This window comes from Leopardus geoffroyi, chromosome B4 (genome assembly GCF_018350155.1).
Source record: "Leopardus geoffroyi isolate Oge1 chromosome B4, O.geoffroyi_Oge1_pat1.0, whole genome shotgun sequence".
Taxonomy (NCBI): domain Eukaryota; kingdom Metazoa; phylum Chordata; class Mammalia; order Carnivora; family Felidae; genus Leopardus; species Leopardus geoffroyi.
Genome location: NC_059341.1, coordinates 13,478,912 through 13,498,251, shown reverse-complemented (window position 1 = coordinate 13,498,251; position 19,340 = coordinate 13,478,912). Strand labels below are relative to the sequence as shown.

The 19,340-nt window shown below is 42.2% G+C and overlaps 1 protein-coding gene across 2 annotated transcripts in view; it reads left to right on the top strand.

The window, feature by feature from the left end:
• The window catches only part of FAM107B (family with sequence similarity 107 member B), a 240,552-nt gene that overhangs the window by 91,718 nt on the left and 129,494 nt on the right, over window positions 1-19,340 (top strand). For both annotated transcript variants that reach the window (XM_045466404.1, XM_045466406.1), the window contains exon 2: window positions 7,794-7,854. In XM_045466404.1, the coding sequence (XP_045322360.1) occupies window positions 7,794-7,854 (61 nt within the window). The remainder of the gene's footprint in view (window positions 1-7,793; window positions 7,855-19,340) is intronic.

Sequence of the window (19,340 nt, the reverse complement as noted above, 5' to 3'; positions counted from 1 at the left end):
CAATGACACGTTCAGTCTTCTTGGGCTCCCCTTCATCTACAATTATCTGAAAGGGCATTCTCTGAGCTGCAAGAAGTTAGGGGTAGCCTAAACTGATACATTTGGCAGAGGAAAATAGAAATAATAAACCACAGAATAGGACACAGGACCACCATCCATTATAGCTCCCACTCTGCCTTTTGCCTCTGCTTCTCATTGAGCATTGGGTTCATTCTCTTAGGCTATCTCAGAGGATGTGACTGTCACTAGCTCTGAGGCTCCTACCTAAGACTGTAAGACATCCATCAACCAAGCAGAGAAGTCCCAGTAAAGTCAGGATGACTAGCCTAAATTAAGTTATATCCTCTTACCTGGATTAATCCTCGAGGCCAGGAGATGGCAGCTCTTACCAGATGGGGTGGGTGGATGCTGGATGAGCAGACAGTCACCACTCTATCTCATGTTAGTAGTGACCAGTATGATATTCTTACACTTGTCATCTCATTAACCTTCACAGCAGTCCTGCAAGGACATCAAGTGATTACTTGTACATTTTGATGAGGAAACTGAGGCTCACAGAGTTCCTACAAGGCACAGCCAGGATTTGAACCGTGGTCTCCCTAACTCCAAGGCCCACATCCTTCCACCACGCTGTGAGATGACAATGGGCTTTGCTTCTGTCTCCACCCACTTGCTCTATTGTTCTTGGCACATTTCAGAATAGTTGTATCTGCTGCATTAATTCTCTAAAATGACAACTGTGTAGCATGTCTTAAAATTGACTGGATGCTTCTGCCACCTCACCTGTGCACTGGGGTCCAGAGTCACTTCTCTGAAGGCTCAAAGACTTGTTCATAGCTTTGGAATTGTGTTTGTCCACCCAGAAAGAGGAAGCTGAGGACATGGGTGAACCAACTTATTTATATTACCCTTCCCTTAGTCCTAAGTGCTAACCAAGCTCTTTCTTTCATGTTCCAATATTGAAATTCTTTCTACTCCTTATCCTACATGATTTGCACACAACACCACATGAAGAGGAGGGGAGAGAAAGTTATTTGTTAGAGTTAGGATTTTTCATTCCCTAAGAAAACTAAGATCAATGTCATATGTCTCTCCTGTGGTTATGAGTTCCTGGAGGCCCAAGATTATATTCTATTCGCTGTGGCATTCCCCACGTTTTTTAGCATAGTTCCATGAACATGGAGCTTCCTCAGTAAATATATATTGACACAAATGGAATTTTTCTAGGTTCTAAAAATAGTCAGGAAAGAGCTTTTGGTGGATGACCTGTAATCCTTTCCTTAGTGGTCCAGTGGACCAAAAAAATGGACATACAACCCAACAAAGTGTTTACACTGGAAGAAAAGGAAAGGTGCATAATATATATTCCCTCTGCAGCAGGCGTTGGAATAGATGTTGTACAGATTTATTTTATCCTCACAAAAACCCATGGATATATATATTATCTCCATCTTCAGATGAGGAAATTTATTTTTTTTTTTAAATTTTTTTTTTCAACGTTTATTTATTTTTGGGACAGAGAGAGACAGAGCATGAACAGGGGAGGGGCAGAGAGAGAGGGAGACACAGAATCGGAAACAGGCTCCAGGCTCTGAGCCATCAGCCCAGAGCCCGACGCGGGGCTCGAACTCACGGACCGCGAGATCGTGACCTGGCTGAAGTCGGACGCTTAACCGACTGCGCCACCCAGGCGCCCCCAGATGAGGAAATTTAGAGAGAACAAGTCATTTGGTGTACATTATGGAGAGGTGGTTATGAGCATAGATTCTAGACCAATGGGGTTTTTCTGCAGGCTCACTTATTAGCTGTGTGACTTGGGGAAAGTTCCTTAATTTCTCTGATCTTTCTTGTTAAGTTTCCTCATCTGTAAAATGAGGACAATAATATTTGCTAAACAGATTGTAAAGCTCTTACAGGCAGTGCCTAACAGAGAGTTCAAAATATTAGCTTAAAAACACTCATCCATAATTAGGACTCTCTTTTACAAATATATGATATTTTTAAAGCTTTTTCAGTGCATCAGAAACATCTAGAGGTCATTTAAATAGCAGATACCAGGGTCACACTCCAATTAGTGTGACCAATTCATCTCAGTTTCCCTAAGACTTCCTTGGTTTTAGCACCAGAAGTCCTGCATCCTGGAAAACTCCTCAGTTCCAAGCAAATCAGGATGGTTGGTCACCCCAAACCTCATTCTTAGCAAATCAGAAACTGAGCTGGGGCCCAGGCATCCATAGCTTGAACAAGGGCGAGACACTGATTGATATTAAGGAGGGATTTTAGTATAGTGGTTTATGTCATCGGACTTGGAGCCAGGTAGACCTGGGTCTGAATTCCCTCTTGGCACTTCCAGGAAATGTTACTTTGGGTGTGTTGGTGGGTTTCTGGAAAGCTGACTCTGAAATGGAGAGTAGCATATGCAAAGTTCATTAGGGAGTGCTTTGGGGATCAACACTTGTGGAAAGAAAGAGAAGGATGAAGGATTAGGCAGAGAGAAATGATGGGATACAATGAAGTTTCTCAATGAAGCCCTCCACTAACAGGCAGCTCTGGAGCTAGGAGGGTCCTTCAGAGCTGTCTTGAGATCAATTGAGGGGGCTGGGCCTCTCTGTCTTCAAGTCAACAAGTCCAAGTGCCACCAGCCCTGGCAACTCTCTTCCAGGATGCTGACAGCTGAGTGCTGTCTATTAACCACATTTCTTGTAGCTCTGACAATAAATCTTTCAGTCCTGAGGGAGCCTCCAGGTGTCACATCATAGTATCCACTACAGGGTGAATGAGCCACTCTGAGCCTCTGTTTCTCCATCGATAAAACAGGACTGATGATAATAAGGTCACCTACCTCAGAGAGTTGTTGAGGACTAATGAACTACTACACAGTGGGGTAGAGTTTGGGATGGAGATGGGAGCTGCTTCAGGAAGGCCTTCTTATAGAAACTATGACCTGATCTTTGTTATTAGGCGGGACAATGTTCAAAGTTTCATTGTGGGTTGTGTTACTGGGTTGGATATTAAACAAAAGAGTAACGTAGGGGAACAATTGAATCCGAATAACAATTGTTTGACAAGCACCTGTTGACAAAGAGGGTAGAGCCTGAATGAAGCTTGAAGAGGAAACATAGTTTTTGCCCTGGAAGATCCTACAAAATAGTGGGATATAAACGTTGAAAAAAAAAAATTAAAAAAAAAATAGTGGGATAGATAAGGCTTAGATATGGGATTCCATGGAAGATTAAAAATGTATTTACTAGTAGCAATGCAGTGCCAAAATAAAACGAGTGAAATGAGAGATACTCTTGGCACTGGAATATGGTGAGTGTTGGATATCCATTTCTAAAATTACCTCCAATGGGAGACTTCATATCCATCAAAATGTGGACTTAGATGCTGCTAGAGAGGATGTAACAGAACTGTCACATTTTAACACATTAATTTACTGTAATATTTTGTATGGGGGGGGGAGTTTTACATCAAGAGCCTCAAAAACATTCATGATCTTTGATCCAAAATCCTACCTTTGAAACTTTAATCCAAAATAATTTGAAATAACAAAAACCCTTACACTGAAAGACGTTCTTTGTAGTACAGTCCATAAGAGAGAAGACTTGAAGACTCCTCAAACGTTTGGTGACAGGGAAGCAGTTATTTAAAATTAGAATTCAACTTTCTTGGGAAGGGATGGCTATATTTGGAATCCATTTTCCAGATGGAGGAAGTTGACGCCAAGAGTCAGTCATGTACTTGTTCCAACAGGTGGAGACGAATGGGACTAAATCTCCTTAATTCTTGGTCAAGAATACTATTTTTCTCTTGAACTACCATCTTGTTTCTAAACTTGCTCTCCTAGAGTGAAATGCCAGCTGTCAGTGTTGCACTATGAGGCCAGCTTAAAATGACTCAAAGTATGTCACTGAGCTTATATAGTTAATGATTGATCGATTGGTTGATTGACTGATTTTCTATTGCTCAAACAGGTGAATCTTAGGGGAAAAAAACTTATTTGTACTAAAACAGACCTTGAACTCACTCATTGTAAACATACTCAGGTTGTGGTTTAGTGTGATGTATTGCAAATATTTAAAATTTTCTGTATATTGTAATGTTTTGACATATCTCAAAAACCTTTCTGCTAGCCATTTCTTAGAGACAGCAAAGGGTCCAGCCTGGACTGTGCCTGCACTAGGCAAACTAACCAATCCAGAGTTGGGCCTTCTCTGTCTGACCTGTGTACCCCAGGAGGCAATATCCCTCTGCCTTAATTATCTCAGCGCCAGGTACCAGGCAACTAACGACCATCCCTATGGCTCAAAGCCCACTGAAATTATTTAAAGTAGACAATCCTAAGCTATTTACTGCACCCTGCCTTGCCTTTCCCTTGTGGAAACCCCAATAAAGTCCGTGTCCTAAAGACTCCCCTAGCTCCTGTCTTTTGCCCCCAGCCACTCTGGTGTCTTTCCCATGCGGCCCTCTGGGGTGGGCTGAGCCTCTTTTCTAGGACCTGTGAGGGTGATAGACTTATTTTTTCCTGCTTTTCCTCTCCTCTGACTCCTCTTGTGGTCGAGCCTGACTGACCATCTCATAAAGAATACAGAACTCATGACCTCTCAGTAAAACATCTTGGAATTAGACCTCAGAAGAAATAGATGAAAAGCTCAGTTGTTTGCCAAATTGTATTAGCACTTCCTCTGAGCACTTTGTCAGTGCATCAACCCTGTCATATTCCATTTAAAAATAGATTAAAATACAAGATAGTGTGTGAGTCACAGAAGCTATTGACCAACGCAGCCACTCTGGCTGCCCAGAGCTGAGGTGCATTGGCTGGTTCTGTTAGAAGTGACAGAAAACCTCATAGGAATGGGTTTTTATTTTTTAAATCATCGTGGTTTAAAAAAAAATGTTTATTTATTTATTTATTTATTTATTTTGAGGCGGGGTGGGGGGGAAGGGGAGAAAGAAAGAAGGAGAGAGAGAATCTCAAGCAGACTCCACACTGACAGCACAGAGTCTGTCACAGATCTCCATCCCAGGAAGAGATCATGCCCTGAGCCAAAATTGAGTCTGACCCTTAACTGACTGAGGACCCAGGTGCCCCTAAATGTGTGTGTGTGTGTGTGTGTGTGTGTGTGTTTAGGAAAAAGGAACATAATAGCTGACTTAGGCTGAAAGGTCCAAGGTTAAGCTTTCTTCTGGAATGCTTGGATTTGGGGCTCTAATGATATCACTGGGACTCGGTATCAGTCCATCTCTTGGCTCTGCCTTTCTTTGTGTGGATGTCTGTCTCAGCTGCGTGTGACAGCACCAGCTCCAAACCTCAAAGTCGCTTCAGGTTTTACTGGGTAAGAATAGGAGTCAAATTCCTATCCCAAAGTCCAGAGGAAATCTATCATTAGCCTTGATTGGGTCACACGACTACTGCGAACCAATCACACGGAAATGCAGTGGACTGATGGGCCTGCCCTGAGTCACATGACCACCCCTGGAGTAAGTAGTATGGAGGGAGGTCCGTGGAGCTCTGGGCTGGTTTCATAGGAGCCACAGTTGGTGAAGAGTGGAAGAGGATGACTTTAAAGAGGAAACCGGGTCACACTTACTAGATAGAGTGAGTGAATGCCAGGCAGCAAAATCAGCAGATGTCTACTACAGTTGGACTGTTGTCATTTTATTCTAGCTCTGCTGGGGAAAAGCCAGTGAGAACGAATTCAGCAAATCACAGACTTGCACTGAAGAGAAGAAACACAAGAATCTAAGAAGCTCAGTCTTTTTTCTCTAAATAGAACATAGTTTACACTATCGAAGACAGATGCTTGTTTATTCTATGCTGAGAGCTCTCCAGCCAAGAGGATTCCAAATATCCTTCCATCTGCAGATCATTCCAGGGCTTTGCAATTTTTACTATTTAATGAGAAAAATTGGGGGAGGGGCACTTTAAAATAAAATAATATGTTCGGAGGAAAGCTGAAGGGCTACATTATTTCACAATTCTGGAATTCAAAGCAATAAAAAGTAAACACTGTTACAGGCTCAAAGGAGAATACTTTCATCTATGAAACAATTTTATTTGGTTATTTGGGCATTTTGAGAGACTTTCCCTATAGCTGTATTATAAAATAACTCCTGTGTTTTCATTATATACATTCCTGTTTGGCCTTGTGAAACAAGAAATTAGGTGCTGTAGTTAGTTTATGTATAATGGGGCTTTCTATCATTTACATGCCCTTTGGTGTAGTATTAATTCACATCCATTTTAGAAATATAATTTTGGGGGGCGTCTGGGTGGCGCAGTCGGTTAAGCGTCCGACTTCAGCCAGGTCACGATCTCGCGGTCCGTGAGTTCGATCCCCGCGTCGGGCTCTGGGCTGATGGCTCAGAGCCTGGAGCCTGTTTCCGATTCTGTGTCTCCCTCTCTCTCTGCCCCTCCCCCGTTCATGCTCTGTCTCTCTCTGTCTCAAAAATAAATAAACGTTGAAAAAAAATAAAAAAAATATAATTTTGGAAGCAATTATCATTAAAATTTCTTACAACTTTTAAATTTGAGATAATTGAAGTGAACGCGTGTTTACTCACATCACCCATGCCAATACTGGTTCATGGGTTTCAAAAGTAGAATAAGTTTTTGGAACTGCTCCCTGATGAACATTTGAAGATGATTTTTGATCTCTGGAAAAGCATTTATTCCCAACATAGGTGAAATCAATTCCCTTGTAAGTTGAGCGTGATGACAATTTAAAGAAACTATTCTTCATGAGTTGAAAAGAACACTTCTTTATCTTACTAAGCCTGAGAGTATGATGGATTCTCATCTAGATGAGATAGTACTTAGGAGCTGCAAACTCACAACAAATGGGGGAGTACTCCTGCCATGGATAATATCAATTTTTGAGTTCCATTGTTCCACTTTGGTTACAGAGTAGCCTCGGTTATCACTTATGGAACTCCACACCCCCATGCTTTGTTGTGGTCCAAAACATCTTCTAGTGGGCTACATTCTTTGGAGGAACAAAATATGTGCAGAAAGTGTGCCAGTCTGGGAAGGATGCTGAGTAGACAACTGCTTGCAGTGTAATTGAAGGGATCTTACATAGAAATTAAGGTCCCACAGAAATAGCCCATAAGAGGCACTCAAATATTTGTTCAAGGAAGGAAAAAAATAAGTGAGGGAATCAGCGTAAAGTCATCTTGCAGACAAAATTAGAAAAGCATCTTGTAGACATTCTTTTTAATTTACCTCCCTCACTCCTAGCTCGGTCTACTTCAGCAATGCTACAGGAGTCACAATGTCATTAAAAAATACCATACCGGAACTCAGAGAAGAATGTGTTTACTCAACTTCCCAGAGATAAAAAATAACTGAATGGTGATAGATTTTTCAAAAATAGGTGAAATCAGCTCTTTGCATATTGAAGAGTAAAGCATAATTATCTTTGTTACACCATGCTGGTGGAATATCTGACTTGTGGAGGAACCTACCACAACTTTGCCTAAGTAATCGATGCTCCCAAACATGTTAGTCACTGAGGGCCCCTGGATTGTATTGCTTCAGGGACCACATCCATAGACACTTCCCTGTGCTGGCACCCTAGAGTTTGTAACCCAGCACCCCTGTAGTTATTCTACTCAACATCTGGTGTTGAGTTTGTTGCTTGTCCAAAGACTCAGTTCGTTAAGTGTTTGGTCTAATTTTTTTCAGATCTTGAACTCATATTAATTGAGTAGGTTTGCAGAAAGTGTTTATGTAAATTAGTGCATATTTTTAATGTCTCCCTATTTTTCTGGTTTGTGGGGCTGTAACTCAGGAAGAAGAGGACTCCCGGGAAGAACCTAAATGTCTCGAGTCGGAACAGAAGATGGCATCAGGTAGAGTACATTCAGTGCGGCGCCTCCTTTTCTGGGCTGCTGTTGCTGACAGAAGGGCTTGCAGCATCCAAAAGCTTTGCATGTTGCCAGAGAAAGTCTGTGTGACTTTCCAAATGATTGGAAACATGACTAGAAATGTCGCTTGTGATGTATTCCAGGCACGATATCTAGACAATCTGGTCATCATGCCGAAACTAGCTGCTTCTCTTCTTTCTTTTATTGATTCCAGTTCTTGATGAACAGATACTTGCAATGAAGTAAATGATGATAATGATGAAGAAATTTCAAATTTGGGAATGCTAAAATAAGTAGCGTAGCTGTTCACTGAAGTTTTTATGATTACCTTGGGAAATGATACTTAGTTGCATTTGCTGGGTTTCTTTTTATGTTAGTGCATAGTGAAATACGCTGCTTTGCTAAGACTATTTACCCCGTAATAGGACTCCCTATGAGATACTATGGAAAGAAACAGTGATGAGTAAATTCATAAGTTAGTTTCTGACTATGATCAGTAAGGATAATGACATGCAATGCTCATAAAAACAAACATTAGTTGAATGGACCTAACAATAATGAAAGCTAAGTCTCTGCTTCTGTATTCAAATGGATTTTAGCTTGGTGTTTTAGATGTTTAGGGGTTAGAAGAGGGATCCAGATGTGTTTGCTGCTGGCAGAGGCTCGTGTTCTTACATTTTAATGGAAATCAGAGAGCAGGATTGAGAAAATGGAAATGGTAATGAAAAAAATGCAAAGTGGGGGGAGAGGTGGCACCCTGCTCTGATATAGATGGAGGAAAGAGAATTAACAATTAAGCATCTCCACCATCTCCCTCTATACCCCTCCCAAGTGTCTATCCTCAACAATAACAAACATTGCTTTATATTGGTGCCTCTCCCTAGGACACTCTCCCCTTGCAGATCCTTGCTTCGCTGCCTCCTTCTCATCATTCAGGTATCCACTGAAATGTCTACTTCCTGAGGCCACTTTGTCATTCCTTCCTACCACTCCTCATGTCATTGCCCATTTTTATTTGTTTCATAACTCTTATGACAATCTAAAATTATCTTTCTATGGATTGGTTTGGTTACTTATTGTTCCCTAGAGAGTAGAAACCTTGCCTGTCTTATTTAACAGTATCTTAGCACCTTGGACAGTGGCTGGAACCTGGTAGTCATTCAGTAAATTCTTACTTGAGTCCTTTGTGTCCACTATATGCAAGGTGTTTTCTTTCTCTGTATAATGGAGATATAGGTAGGGTGGGTTTGATGTGAGCCAACTCTGTAGCTACTTTAGATGTAGACCCTTTAGATTGGGCTATAAAGGAGCATAAGACATGACACATGCCTTCAAGAAAACAAAAGTCTAAGGCATAGATGTGTTTGGAACACAAGAAATAATGTGAAAAGACTGATACAACCAAAGCCCTCTGGTTACATTGAGGAAGTAGAATCTAAGAAGCTTCCTTGAGTTGATGATGCTTGTAAGGAGTTTTGGAGTTTGAAAGTAGCGGTATAGAGTGGGCAGAGTTGGAGCACAAGCTCCCATGAAAATTGTTCTGAATGCTACTTTTGCACACTCACTCTTGATTTTCAGTTCCTCAGCTAGAGAAGGCTGGGATAATGGCCATTGCTGGGTCAATGCAAATTTGGCCAAGAGATTTTGAGTTTCCTGGTTGCTGTTATAAATGGTATCACTTGCTCTCTTGGTATAGTGCCCACTATGTTCACATAGTGTTCACATCCAAAGACTTGACTACCTCACATGTTGTGAAGGCACAGCTACTCACTAAAGCTTTTCTAAGACATGAGTTGACTCCAACACATCCCACCATGACACCTCTGAGTGAGAAATCAGGGATCCCATTCTCAAACAGTCTGCTAGCATTCTTCAATCTTTAAGTCCTTCGAGTGTGTTACTAGAAATGTATATAGTGGTAAAGATTTTCATCCAGAAATACATTTGGAGTCAGAGATCCCAATGAACATAATTCTGCAGAAAAAGAGGGACACAGTTTAGTTAGAAATCTATAATCCACATTTCTTTGTGATTGAATTGTATGGCTTTAGAATTTGGATTGTGAATAAATATTCATCTATTTTCTTAAAAAACACCAAATAATGCTATTCTCTAAGTAGAAATTTTTAGAAGAAAATGCAAAAATTTCTCACTACTTCTAAAAAGTTCTTGGGTTCACCAACTTTGGGACTTACTACAGAGCCCCTTTCGTTTATTCAGGATTTACTCCCAAAAGTGCATCTCTACACTGTGGCACTAGTGTACTTTGCCTCTAGTTTTCGTCCATTAGTTCAGATATACTGTGTTTATTAACCATTCTTTGAAATCATATTATGTGTAAGTTGTGTCTGCCAGGTTATTTGAAAAGTATGAACATAAAATACAATAACTAAGAAATGTTTATTGGATGCCTACTATGTGCTAGACATTGTGCTAGGAATAATGCCATATTTAGAGTGGTAACTAGGACAGACATGACTCCATGTTTCATGGAGTTTGTGGGAAAATGAGAAATGCAGCCATTAAACAAATAAAAGGAAAATGTAAATTATGGAGAAATTGTACCCTTTAAAAAACAAGTAAAATGTAAATTCTAGAGAAAGCAGGGTTCTGTGGAAGTCTTGCCTTTAGAACTTGTACTTAAATAGTGTCTCTAAAACATGGACACAGAGGGCTAAGACAACAGGTCTGATACAGTGCATGCTAAAACACAGACAGGAGTGAGGGGATGAGGTGAGAGAAACTCAATTTGGCAGATCCAGGAAGTTATCCAAGGGATTGCAGCATACGAGTTGGGTCTGAAGAATAGATATGAAATCCTTGTGAAGAAAGACACATTAGCCAGGATATTTATAAAGTGAAAACCAAATACTATATAATGAATCTAAGCAATACCTATTTGGCATTCAGCCTCTTTTTGTGGCCGCTGACCTAATCCTCAAGCATCAGTCACTTTATCCTGAGATCTATAATTTATACTTGCAGGGTCCACCCAGGGGCTAGAACAGGTTAATTGGGAGTGTGTTTAAACTTTACCATCATCATTACCTGTCATTTGCTCTCTAATAATTCAGTGTCTGTGTATATTTGAGGGTTTTTTTTTTCAACGTTTATTTATTTTGGGGACAGAGAGAGACAGAGCATGAATGGGGGAGGGGCAGAGAGAGAGGGAGACACAGAATCGGAAACAGGCTCCAGGCTCTGAGCCATCAGCCCAGAGCCTGACGCGGGGCTCGAACTCCCGGACCGCGAGATCGTGACCTGGCTGAAGTCGGACGCTTAACCGACTGTGCCACCCAGGCGCCCCTATTTGAGGGTTTTTTTTAAGTAAGTGACCTGCGTGTAATAGAACCCTAATGCCTACTCAGAATCAGGGAGCACTTCCCCTTGACTTTATGGATATATTAGCTTAGTGGATAGAGTGCCCATTTATAATAAGTCTCTTTTAATGTGATACACCATGAGTGGCTGTCAGCTGGTGCTTCATTTTAGCAAGACCAGTGCTAGGCATGTTCATCATCAGATAGATAAAATTTACCTTTGCCTCAAGACTGCCCTTTCCAGGCCCTGCCCCTCCACAGTGGGGTTCCCTCCTCACTACCTTTGGTCCCCAGTTCTGCTACCATCAAAACAACATGCAGGGTTTCTGGGTGGCTCAGTGGTTTGAGCATCTTGTTCTTGGCCTCCTCTCAGGTCATGATCTCACCGTTCATGAGACTGAGCCCACATCAGGCTCTATGACCTGCTAGCATGGAGCCTGCCTGGGATTCTTTCTCTCCTCCTTCTCTCCCCTCCCTTGCTCATGTACACTCTCTCTCTCTCTCAAAATAAATAAATAAGCTTTAAAAGAAAAGAACATGCAATCAGGCATGTATACATTGGTACGTAATTAATTTACCTGATTATGTTGCCTCTTCTACAGCCTATTGGTATTTTATGGTGCAAATATACCTATGGAATGAAAAAATTTGGTGGCTGTTAAAAGGACTTTAAACATTAGCAAACAGGTAAGAAGAGGAGTGCTTTCTGGTTACAGACACAATGTATGGTTAGTCACTTTCTTGACTTGAGTAAGGTCTTGAATCATTGGGATGCTCAGTGAAGATTCCACCAGACTGTGTGTTCCTTAAAAGCAAGTTTTATGTCTGTGCACAAGTGAGGCTAGATCCTTTATGCAAAGGTGCAATTTTGGAGATATCTTGCATCATTCTCCTACAACATTTTGCTTATAACCGCACAGGGAAAAGGGAGAATGAGGTAATGGACCCATGAAAAATGGTGATATGAGTGGAGATATTGTGGAGGAAAGATTTCCATATGTAACAGTTCCTTTGAGGTGGCCATGGTGTTATGTGAAAAACAGAGAAAAACAATGATACTTTACTAATTGTGACAAGAAGGACAGCATAATTCCAAGCAGAAGGATCTATGTGTCAGCAAGGAGCTGACAATATGACCCTCTGAAGATAAGCCAGTTATTGGAAGTATCCAAGGACAGGGGGAGGGTTTACATGTTCTCACCTGATTTGGTGCCTCATTTCTCGGCTGCTACATCACAGTTGGCAGACATTTTGGTCTCTATGGCTCACTTTGCCATCTGCTCCCAGATCTTTCCTTCTGTAGGTTTTCTTTCCCTTTTGCATTGCCATGAGAGGTGTTCCTTTCCCAGAACCTTCTGTGGTTGCTCTGACTTTTGGAGGAGTTTTTTTTTTATTTTATTTTTTATTTTTTAAAATTTACATCCAAATTAGTTAGCATATAGTGAAGCAATGAATGATTTCAGGAGTAGATTCCTTAATGCCCCTTACCCATTTAGACCCCCCCCCCCACAACCCCTCCAGTAACCCTCAGTTCTCCATATTTATGAGTCTCTTCTGTTTGGTCTCCTTCCCTGTTTTTATATTATTTTTGTTTCCCTTCCCTTATGTTCATCTGTTTTGTCTCTTAAAGTCCTCATATGAGTGAAGTCATATGATTTTTGTCTTTCTCTGACTAATTTCATTTAGCATAATGCCCTCCAGTTCCATCCATGTAGTTGCAAATGGCAAGATTTCATTCTTTCTGATTGCCAAGTAATACTCCATTGTATGTATATACCACATCTTCTTTATCCATTCATCCATCGATGGACATTTGGGCTCTTTCCATCCTTTGGCTATTGTTGATAGTGCTGCTATAAACAAAGGGGTGCATGTGTCCCTTCGAAACAGCACACCTATATCCCGTGGATAAATGCTTAGTAGTGCCATTGCTGGGTCGTAGGGTAGTGCTATTTTTAGTTTTTTGAGGAACCTCCATGCTGTTTTACAGAGTTGCTGCACCAGCTTGCATTCCCATGGAGAAGTTTTGCCATGAGGCTTAATTTAATCTCTTTCTATTCCATGGAAGGGCCCTTGGAACAAGCCAAGCACTGCATGTACACACAACAGCCTATAAAAGGCATCAATATTGAGCAAGGTTAAAAGTGAGCATTACCTTTTTGGTACAGAGACTCAGGTTCACAAGCTGACATAAAGAAACTCCAGATCTTGCCCAAACTAATCTTATCTTTAGCTAAATGATAGAAATTATGTAGTACCACTTTTCGGAGATTAGCACATCCTATCTTCATTTATTCATTCATTCCCTTGTGGACGGGGAGACAGATGAATGGGCAGCTATGCTTTCTTGAGAGAGTTTTTTTTTTTTTTTTTAAATGAATTGCACCCTTTCTGGTGGCTATATTTCAAAAAGAAAGGAAAATGTGTTTTTAAAATGTTGGCTCTGTCTTGCCATTTTTCTTGCCCGTGCGTTGCTTTAAAAGCAGGCCAAATATTTTTGAATGCTAAAGCAACTTTCAAATATGTTTAAAATTCAAGAACACTTTGCTGAATCCTTATCATCTTTTTGGTTGCACTCAGCTGGGGCTTTTGGGGGCCCCAAGATTGCAACACTTAGATCATAATGGGAGAATCTTGTAAGTCGAAGCTATTTTATGACAGTCAGAACATTTCATTGGAACACTCCTTTTGCTAAAGGTCACCTGCGGCTGAGTGGGGCCCGGCACACTTTCAGAGTTGGCTGTCTGTATCATCTGCATTTTGTCAAGTTTTCATTTCCTGTGGTTTGTAGGTTTCTTGTGTGTGAAGTAAACCCCAAACGGTTAAAATTCTTCAACTAAAAATGAATGCAATAAGGAAAAAAAAATGTATGTATTTTTGTAACCTTTATGAGGAAGTGAGACCAGGGTTCCACTGAACAGCTGCTTAAGCGACATGATGTCGCCGTGTGTGTGTGTGTGCGTGTGCATATGTGTGTGTGTGTGTGTGTGTGTGTGTGTGTGTGTGTGCGCATGTGTGTGAGGCTGGCCCCCTGCGGGAAGGCGACACTTTTGGCGGGGAGCCTTGGGAGGTGAGAAAATGACCTATTCTCTGGCAATTCAGACAAATAAAGTGTTTGGTCTTAACTTTGATGTCACAGTAGAGCAGTCAAAATGAGCTTTCCACCCAGCCAACTGTATTTCGGTCACACCCCACTTTGTGCAAAAAAAGGTTATTTATTTTCCTTACCGATTTTTCCGAGGCGCGGGCCAAAGAATGAATAGAGGACTGTTCAGGTAAGGAAGTTAGAAAACAGAAGATGCTGTACACTTCCTTTGTCCTGGGTTTACTCTCTTTCCATCCCCTTGACCTTAGAACTGACAGTCTGAGGTCCTAGGAAGCCTTTTAATCACAGAAGATGCTGCTGGGGGCTGTAGATGACCCGATCCCTAAATTTCTATATGGGATGGTTGGATGTCTTGGTCTGCATGGCTTCCATCCCTACCTCCTGTTAGGGCTCTGCTCTCAGCAAGCCTTTCCCTGACCACCCTGAGCAAAAAACTGTGATCTGTCCTTCAACTCTAACCTCTTTGCCCCATCTTGCTTGTCTGAAAGCCACTTACCACTCTGGCGCACCATGTCCTTTATTTACTCTTTGTGTGTCTTCCCCTTCTAGAATGAGCTCCATGAAGGCAGCAGTGTTTGAGCATTTTATAGGCCACTGTGTACATCATGAATGCCTACAACAGAGCCCTATGTATAGTGGGTGCTCAATAAATGTTTGTTGGACGAAGAGGGAATGCTTGCTCTTTTCTTTTAAACTTCCGCTGAAGCAATGAGCTCAGCCAGAATCTGAACGCTGAGTGCATTTTTCTATTTGTTTTTTTTTCCCCCAGCTCTCAACACAATGTCTGGAATATGAAAGAGCTCAAAATAAATGGTTGTTTGACTAAAGTATGAGTGCATGCATGAATGATCAAGTCTGGCTTATAGTACAACTTTTAATATCAAAACTGTTTTTCAGCTGGGGCTCTAACAAGCATGAAGAGAACCATGGGTGGGGGGTGGTGGTCAAAGATGAGGGAGACATGAGGCTTGCCTTCAAGGAGCTAAATGTACTTCCTGTGCCTGAGTTTACCTTCTTTCCGTTCCCTTGCCTGTAGGACAGTCTGTGGGTTCTGGGAGGCCCTTTATTAGAGAAAATGCTGCTGGGTTGCAGATGACTTCCAGCCAAGTCCTGATCCCTACGCTCCTGTGTGGGACCTAGATACCATGCTTTTGTTTTAGCCTAAGGAGTCCCACTATTTTGTCTCTACTTCAAATACTAGTTGACTGAATGTTCACTGTCATATAAATTCTTCCCAAGAGGTGATGGTCTATCAGAGGAATAAGCACCTGCAGAAGTGATATAATCCCTAATCCAAAAACGAAAACACCACTGGATGGGGAGGCCATGTTTGGGCTCTAACAGATATTCATAAGGAGGAAGATGTTTCTAGAATTTATTCACAGGTCCTGCATTATCAGTGTAAGTAGGAGAAAGACATGGGGTGGGGGGAGAGTGCAGCTAGATTTTCTTTGCTGTTAAATCAATTGGCCTTGCCGTTGAATCCAGGAAGATGCTTCTCTGGTGGGCGGTGGTGGGGAGGGAGTGGGGATGATTCTTGTCTTTGGCAACACAAGGCAGCAATGGTTTTCCTTCAGGCAGGAAAGGACACTTCCTGGCCTGCCTGTTAGAGATGTACCACTCTGCTCCTAGCTCAATATTATTTTGCATTGAGAACGTGTCAGACTTAAGAAATCCGGTTTCTGAGTTCTCAGCACTGTCCTAGGCAACAGCCAGTAAGCGATACTACCACCCACAGCTCTGAAACCACAGCGTCCATCCTCCTCAGGGTCACCCAAGAGCAGTTTCTGGTTTTTCTCCCCTCTCCATGGGCAGAGAGCTAATCATTTCCAGATTTCTTTTATTCAGGAAATTAAATAGACCATTTATTGTTCATAAATGAGAAAACACAAACATAAATAAAAGTGAGAGTTTGATTTAGGTCTCTGTGCTCAAGGCACCCTTGATGTATGGTTGACTGACCAGGCACCTGTTTCTTGAAGAGGAGCTGAAATGCACCTGCAGAGACAATGCCTGGTTTTGGTGTTGTGCCCACGCACCCCAGAAGACACCTTGGTAGCTTTATCAAGTACTAGTCCCCTCAGCACTTCTGGAGACACGAGGCTTTCCAGAAGTTTATCCAGGTCATAAAATGAATCAGTTACTAGGAATGAATTTTCAATGTGGCAATACTTGGAGCAGAATTGCCTAATTTGTGTGTGTGTGCGTGTGTGTGTGTGTGTGTGTGTGTGTGTGTGTGTCACAAGATGTTTCTATGCTATTTTACTTTCCTCTATTATTTCATTGTTTGTTTAAAATTTGTTATTGGGTGTTTGTAGACAGGATTGTGAAGGCAACACTAATACACAAAAGCAGCAATGATGAAGTAGCACTTACAGGAAATACACGAGACCACAAAATGGTGGTCTTCCAGTGTTTCCATCCTGCAGGAACCTCTCTCCCCACTTCTACCGCTCATGTCCTGTCCCCAGACTAGAAAGCTGGGGCTTGTGTCACATGCCGCGTGTTTGGATGCCCAGCCCACTCTGTCCTTGGGGTGTCCCCTTCCTCCTGTTCTCAGGTTGCGGACAGTGGAAATCATCATGTAGAGGTTCCAGCTGGTCATTGTCACAAAGGCTCTTAGGTAGGAGAGAAAAGGTGAAGTTTTTAAATCTCAAAGATTGTTGGTGGTGGTGGTGTTCTTGTTGGTATTTACCCACGTTTCCCTGCAAACGTTTATTTATTTTCTTAATTTTTTTTATTTTTTCCAATATATGAAGTTTATTGTCAAATTGGTTTCCTTACAACACCCAGTGCTCATCCCAAAAGGTGCCCTCCTCAATACCCATCACCCACCCTCCTCTCCCTCCCACCCCCCATCAACCCTCAGTTTGTTCTCAGTTTTTAAGAGTCTCTTATGCTTTGGCTCTCTCCCACTCTAACCTCTTTTTTTTTTTTCTTCCCCTCCCCCATGGACTTCTGTTAAGTTTCTCAGGATCCACATAAGAGTGAAACCATATGGTATCTGTCTTTCTCTGTATGGCTTATTTCACTTAGCATCACACTCTCCAGTTCCATCCACGTTGCTACAAAGGGCCATATTTCATTCTTTCTCATTGCCACGTAGTACTCCATTGTGTATATAAACCACAATTTCTTTATCCATTCATCAGTTGATGGACATTTAGGCTCTTTCCATAATTTGGCTATTGTTGAGAGTGCTGCTATAAACATTGGGGTACAAGTGCCCCTATGCATCAGTACTCCTGTATCCCTTGGGTAAATTCCTAGCAGTGCTATTGCTGGGTCATAGGGTAGGTCTATTTTTAATTTTTTGAGGAACCTCCACACTGTTTTCCAGAGTGGCTGCACCAATTTGCATTCCCACCAACAGTGCAAGAGGGTTCCCGTTTCTCCACATCCTCTCCAGCATCTGTAGTCTCCTGATTTGTTCATTTTGGCCACTCTGACTGGTGTGAGGTGATATCTGAGTGTGGTTTTGATTTGTATTTCCCTGATAAGGAGCGACGTTGAGCATCTTTTCATGTGCCTGTTGGCCATCCGGATGTCTTCTTTAGAGAAATGTCTATTCATGTTTTCTGCCCATTTCTTCACTGGGTTATTTGTTTTTCGGGTGTGGAGTTTGGTGAGCTCTTTATAGATTTTGGATACTAGCCCTTTGTCCGATATGTCATTTGCAAATATCTTTTCCCATTCCGTTGGTTGCCTTTTAGTTTTGTTGGTTGTTTCCTTTGCTGTGCAGAAGCTTTTTATCTTCATAAGGTCCCAGTAATTCATTTTTGCTTTTAATTCCCTTGCCTTTGGGGATGTGTCGAGTAAGAGATTGCTACGGCTGAGGTCAGAGAGGTCTTTTCCTGCTTTCTCCTCTAGGGTCTTGATGGTTTCCTGTCTCACATTCAGGTCCTTTATCCATTTTGAGTTTATTTTTGTGAATGGTGTGAGAAAGTGGTCTAGTTTCAATCTTCTGCATGTTGCTGTCCAGTTCTCCCAGCACCATTTGTTAAAGAGGCTGTCTTTTTTCCATTGGATGTTCTTTCCTGCTTTGTCAAAGATGAGTTGGCCATACGTTTGTGGGTCTAGTTCTGGGGTTTCTATTCGATTCCATTGGTCTATGTGTCTGTTTTTGTGCCATCCCTGCAAACGTTTAAATGAAGTGGCTCTTTGGTCCTAGGGGGTCCCCTAAGGTGAGCGTCTTTATTTCCCTCACTCACTCAGCCGGGTTCAATTTGGCTTCATGACAGTCAGACCCCACCACCCACTTAAGGATTCCTGGTGGGTCAGCCACTGCTCCAGAATTTGTATATGGGAGGAGCACAGATCAAGCCACATGGTTGAAAAGATTTGTTCTAAAGTCATTTTTGTATGGCACTTCATTGAGAAAATGCCATCATCCAGATTCCGAGGGGGGATGGTGGCAGTGCAGGATTGCTGAAGCTGGGGAGTGTGGCCACCGTGCCCCCACCTCCACTTCTGCGGACATGCCTCACTTCCAGGCCTGCAGGTGTCTGCCTCAGGGGTTCTGTTCCAGAACCTGCTCTGACCCCCCTCAGTAGCCCTCAAGCAAGCGCTGCTGCGACCTAGTGAAGCAATACCTCTGCTCCCTGGCCCCTTGGGGAGGCCAGCTGTGGGGCACACGCCCAGCCCTGGCGCCCCAGAGTTGCCGCCGAGCGCCAAGCCCCCTGTCACCCACAGAAGTAGCGGTGGCCCTTCCTCCTGGCTTCTCCTCCCACTGCCCCCCCTGCTGTTGCCCTCACCTCCCACATACACGGCTTCTGGGGGCATCCATAACGAGACAGGGGCCCCTGGCACCGGCACCACGTTCAACACACCACAACGTACTCAAAAGAATCAGTGAGCCTAAGATCTCACAACCAAAACAAAACCAAAACAAAAAACAGACAAAAAAAATCTGAAAATATTTTTTTTTAATGTAAATGCAAACTAGCTGCTTTGATTACTACCTCATTAACTGGTCAAAATGGCCACCTTCCTAAGCTTCTTAAAAATTCTCCAACCTTGGGGCACCTGGGTGGCTCAGTCAGTTG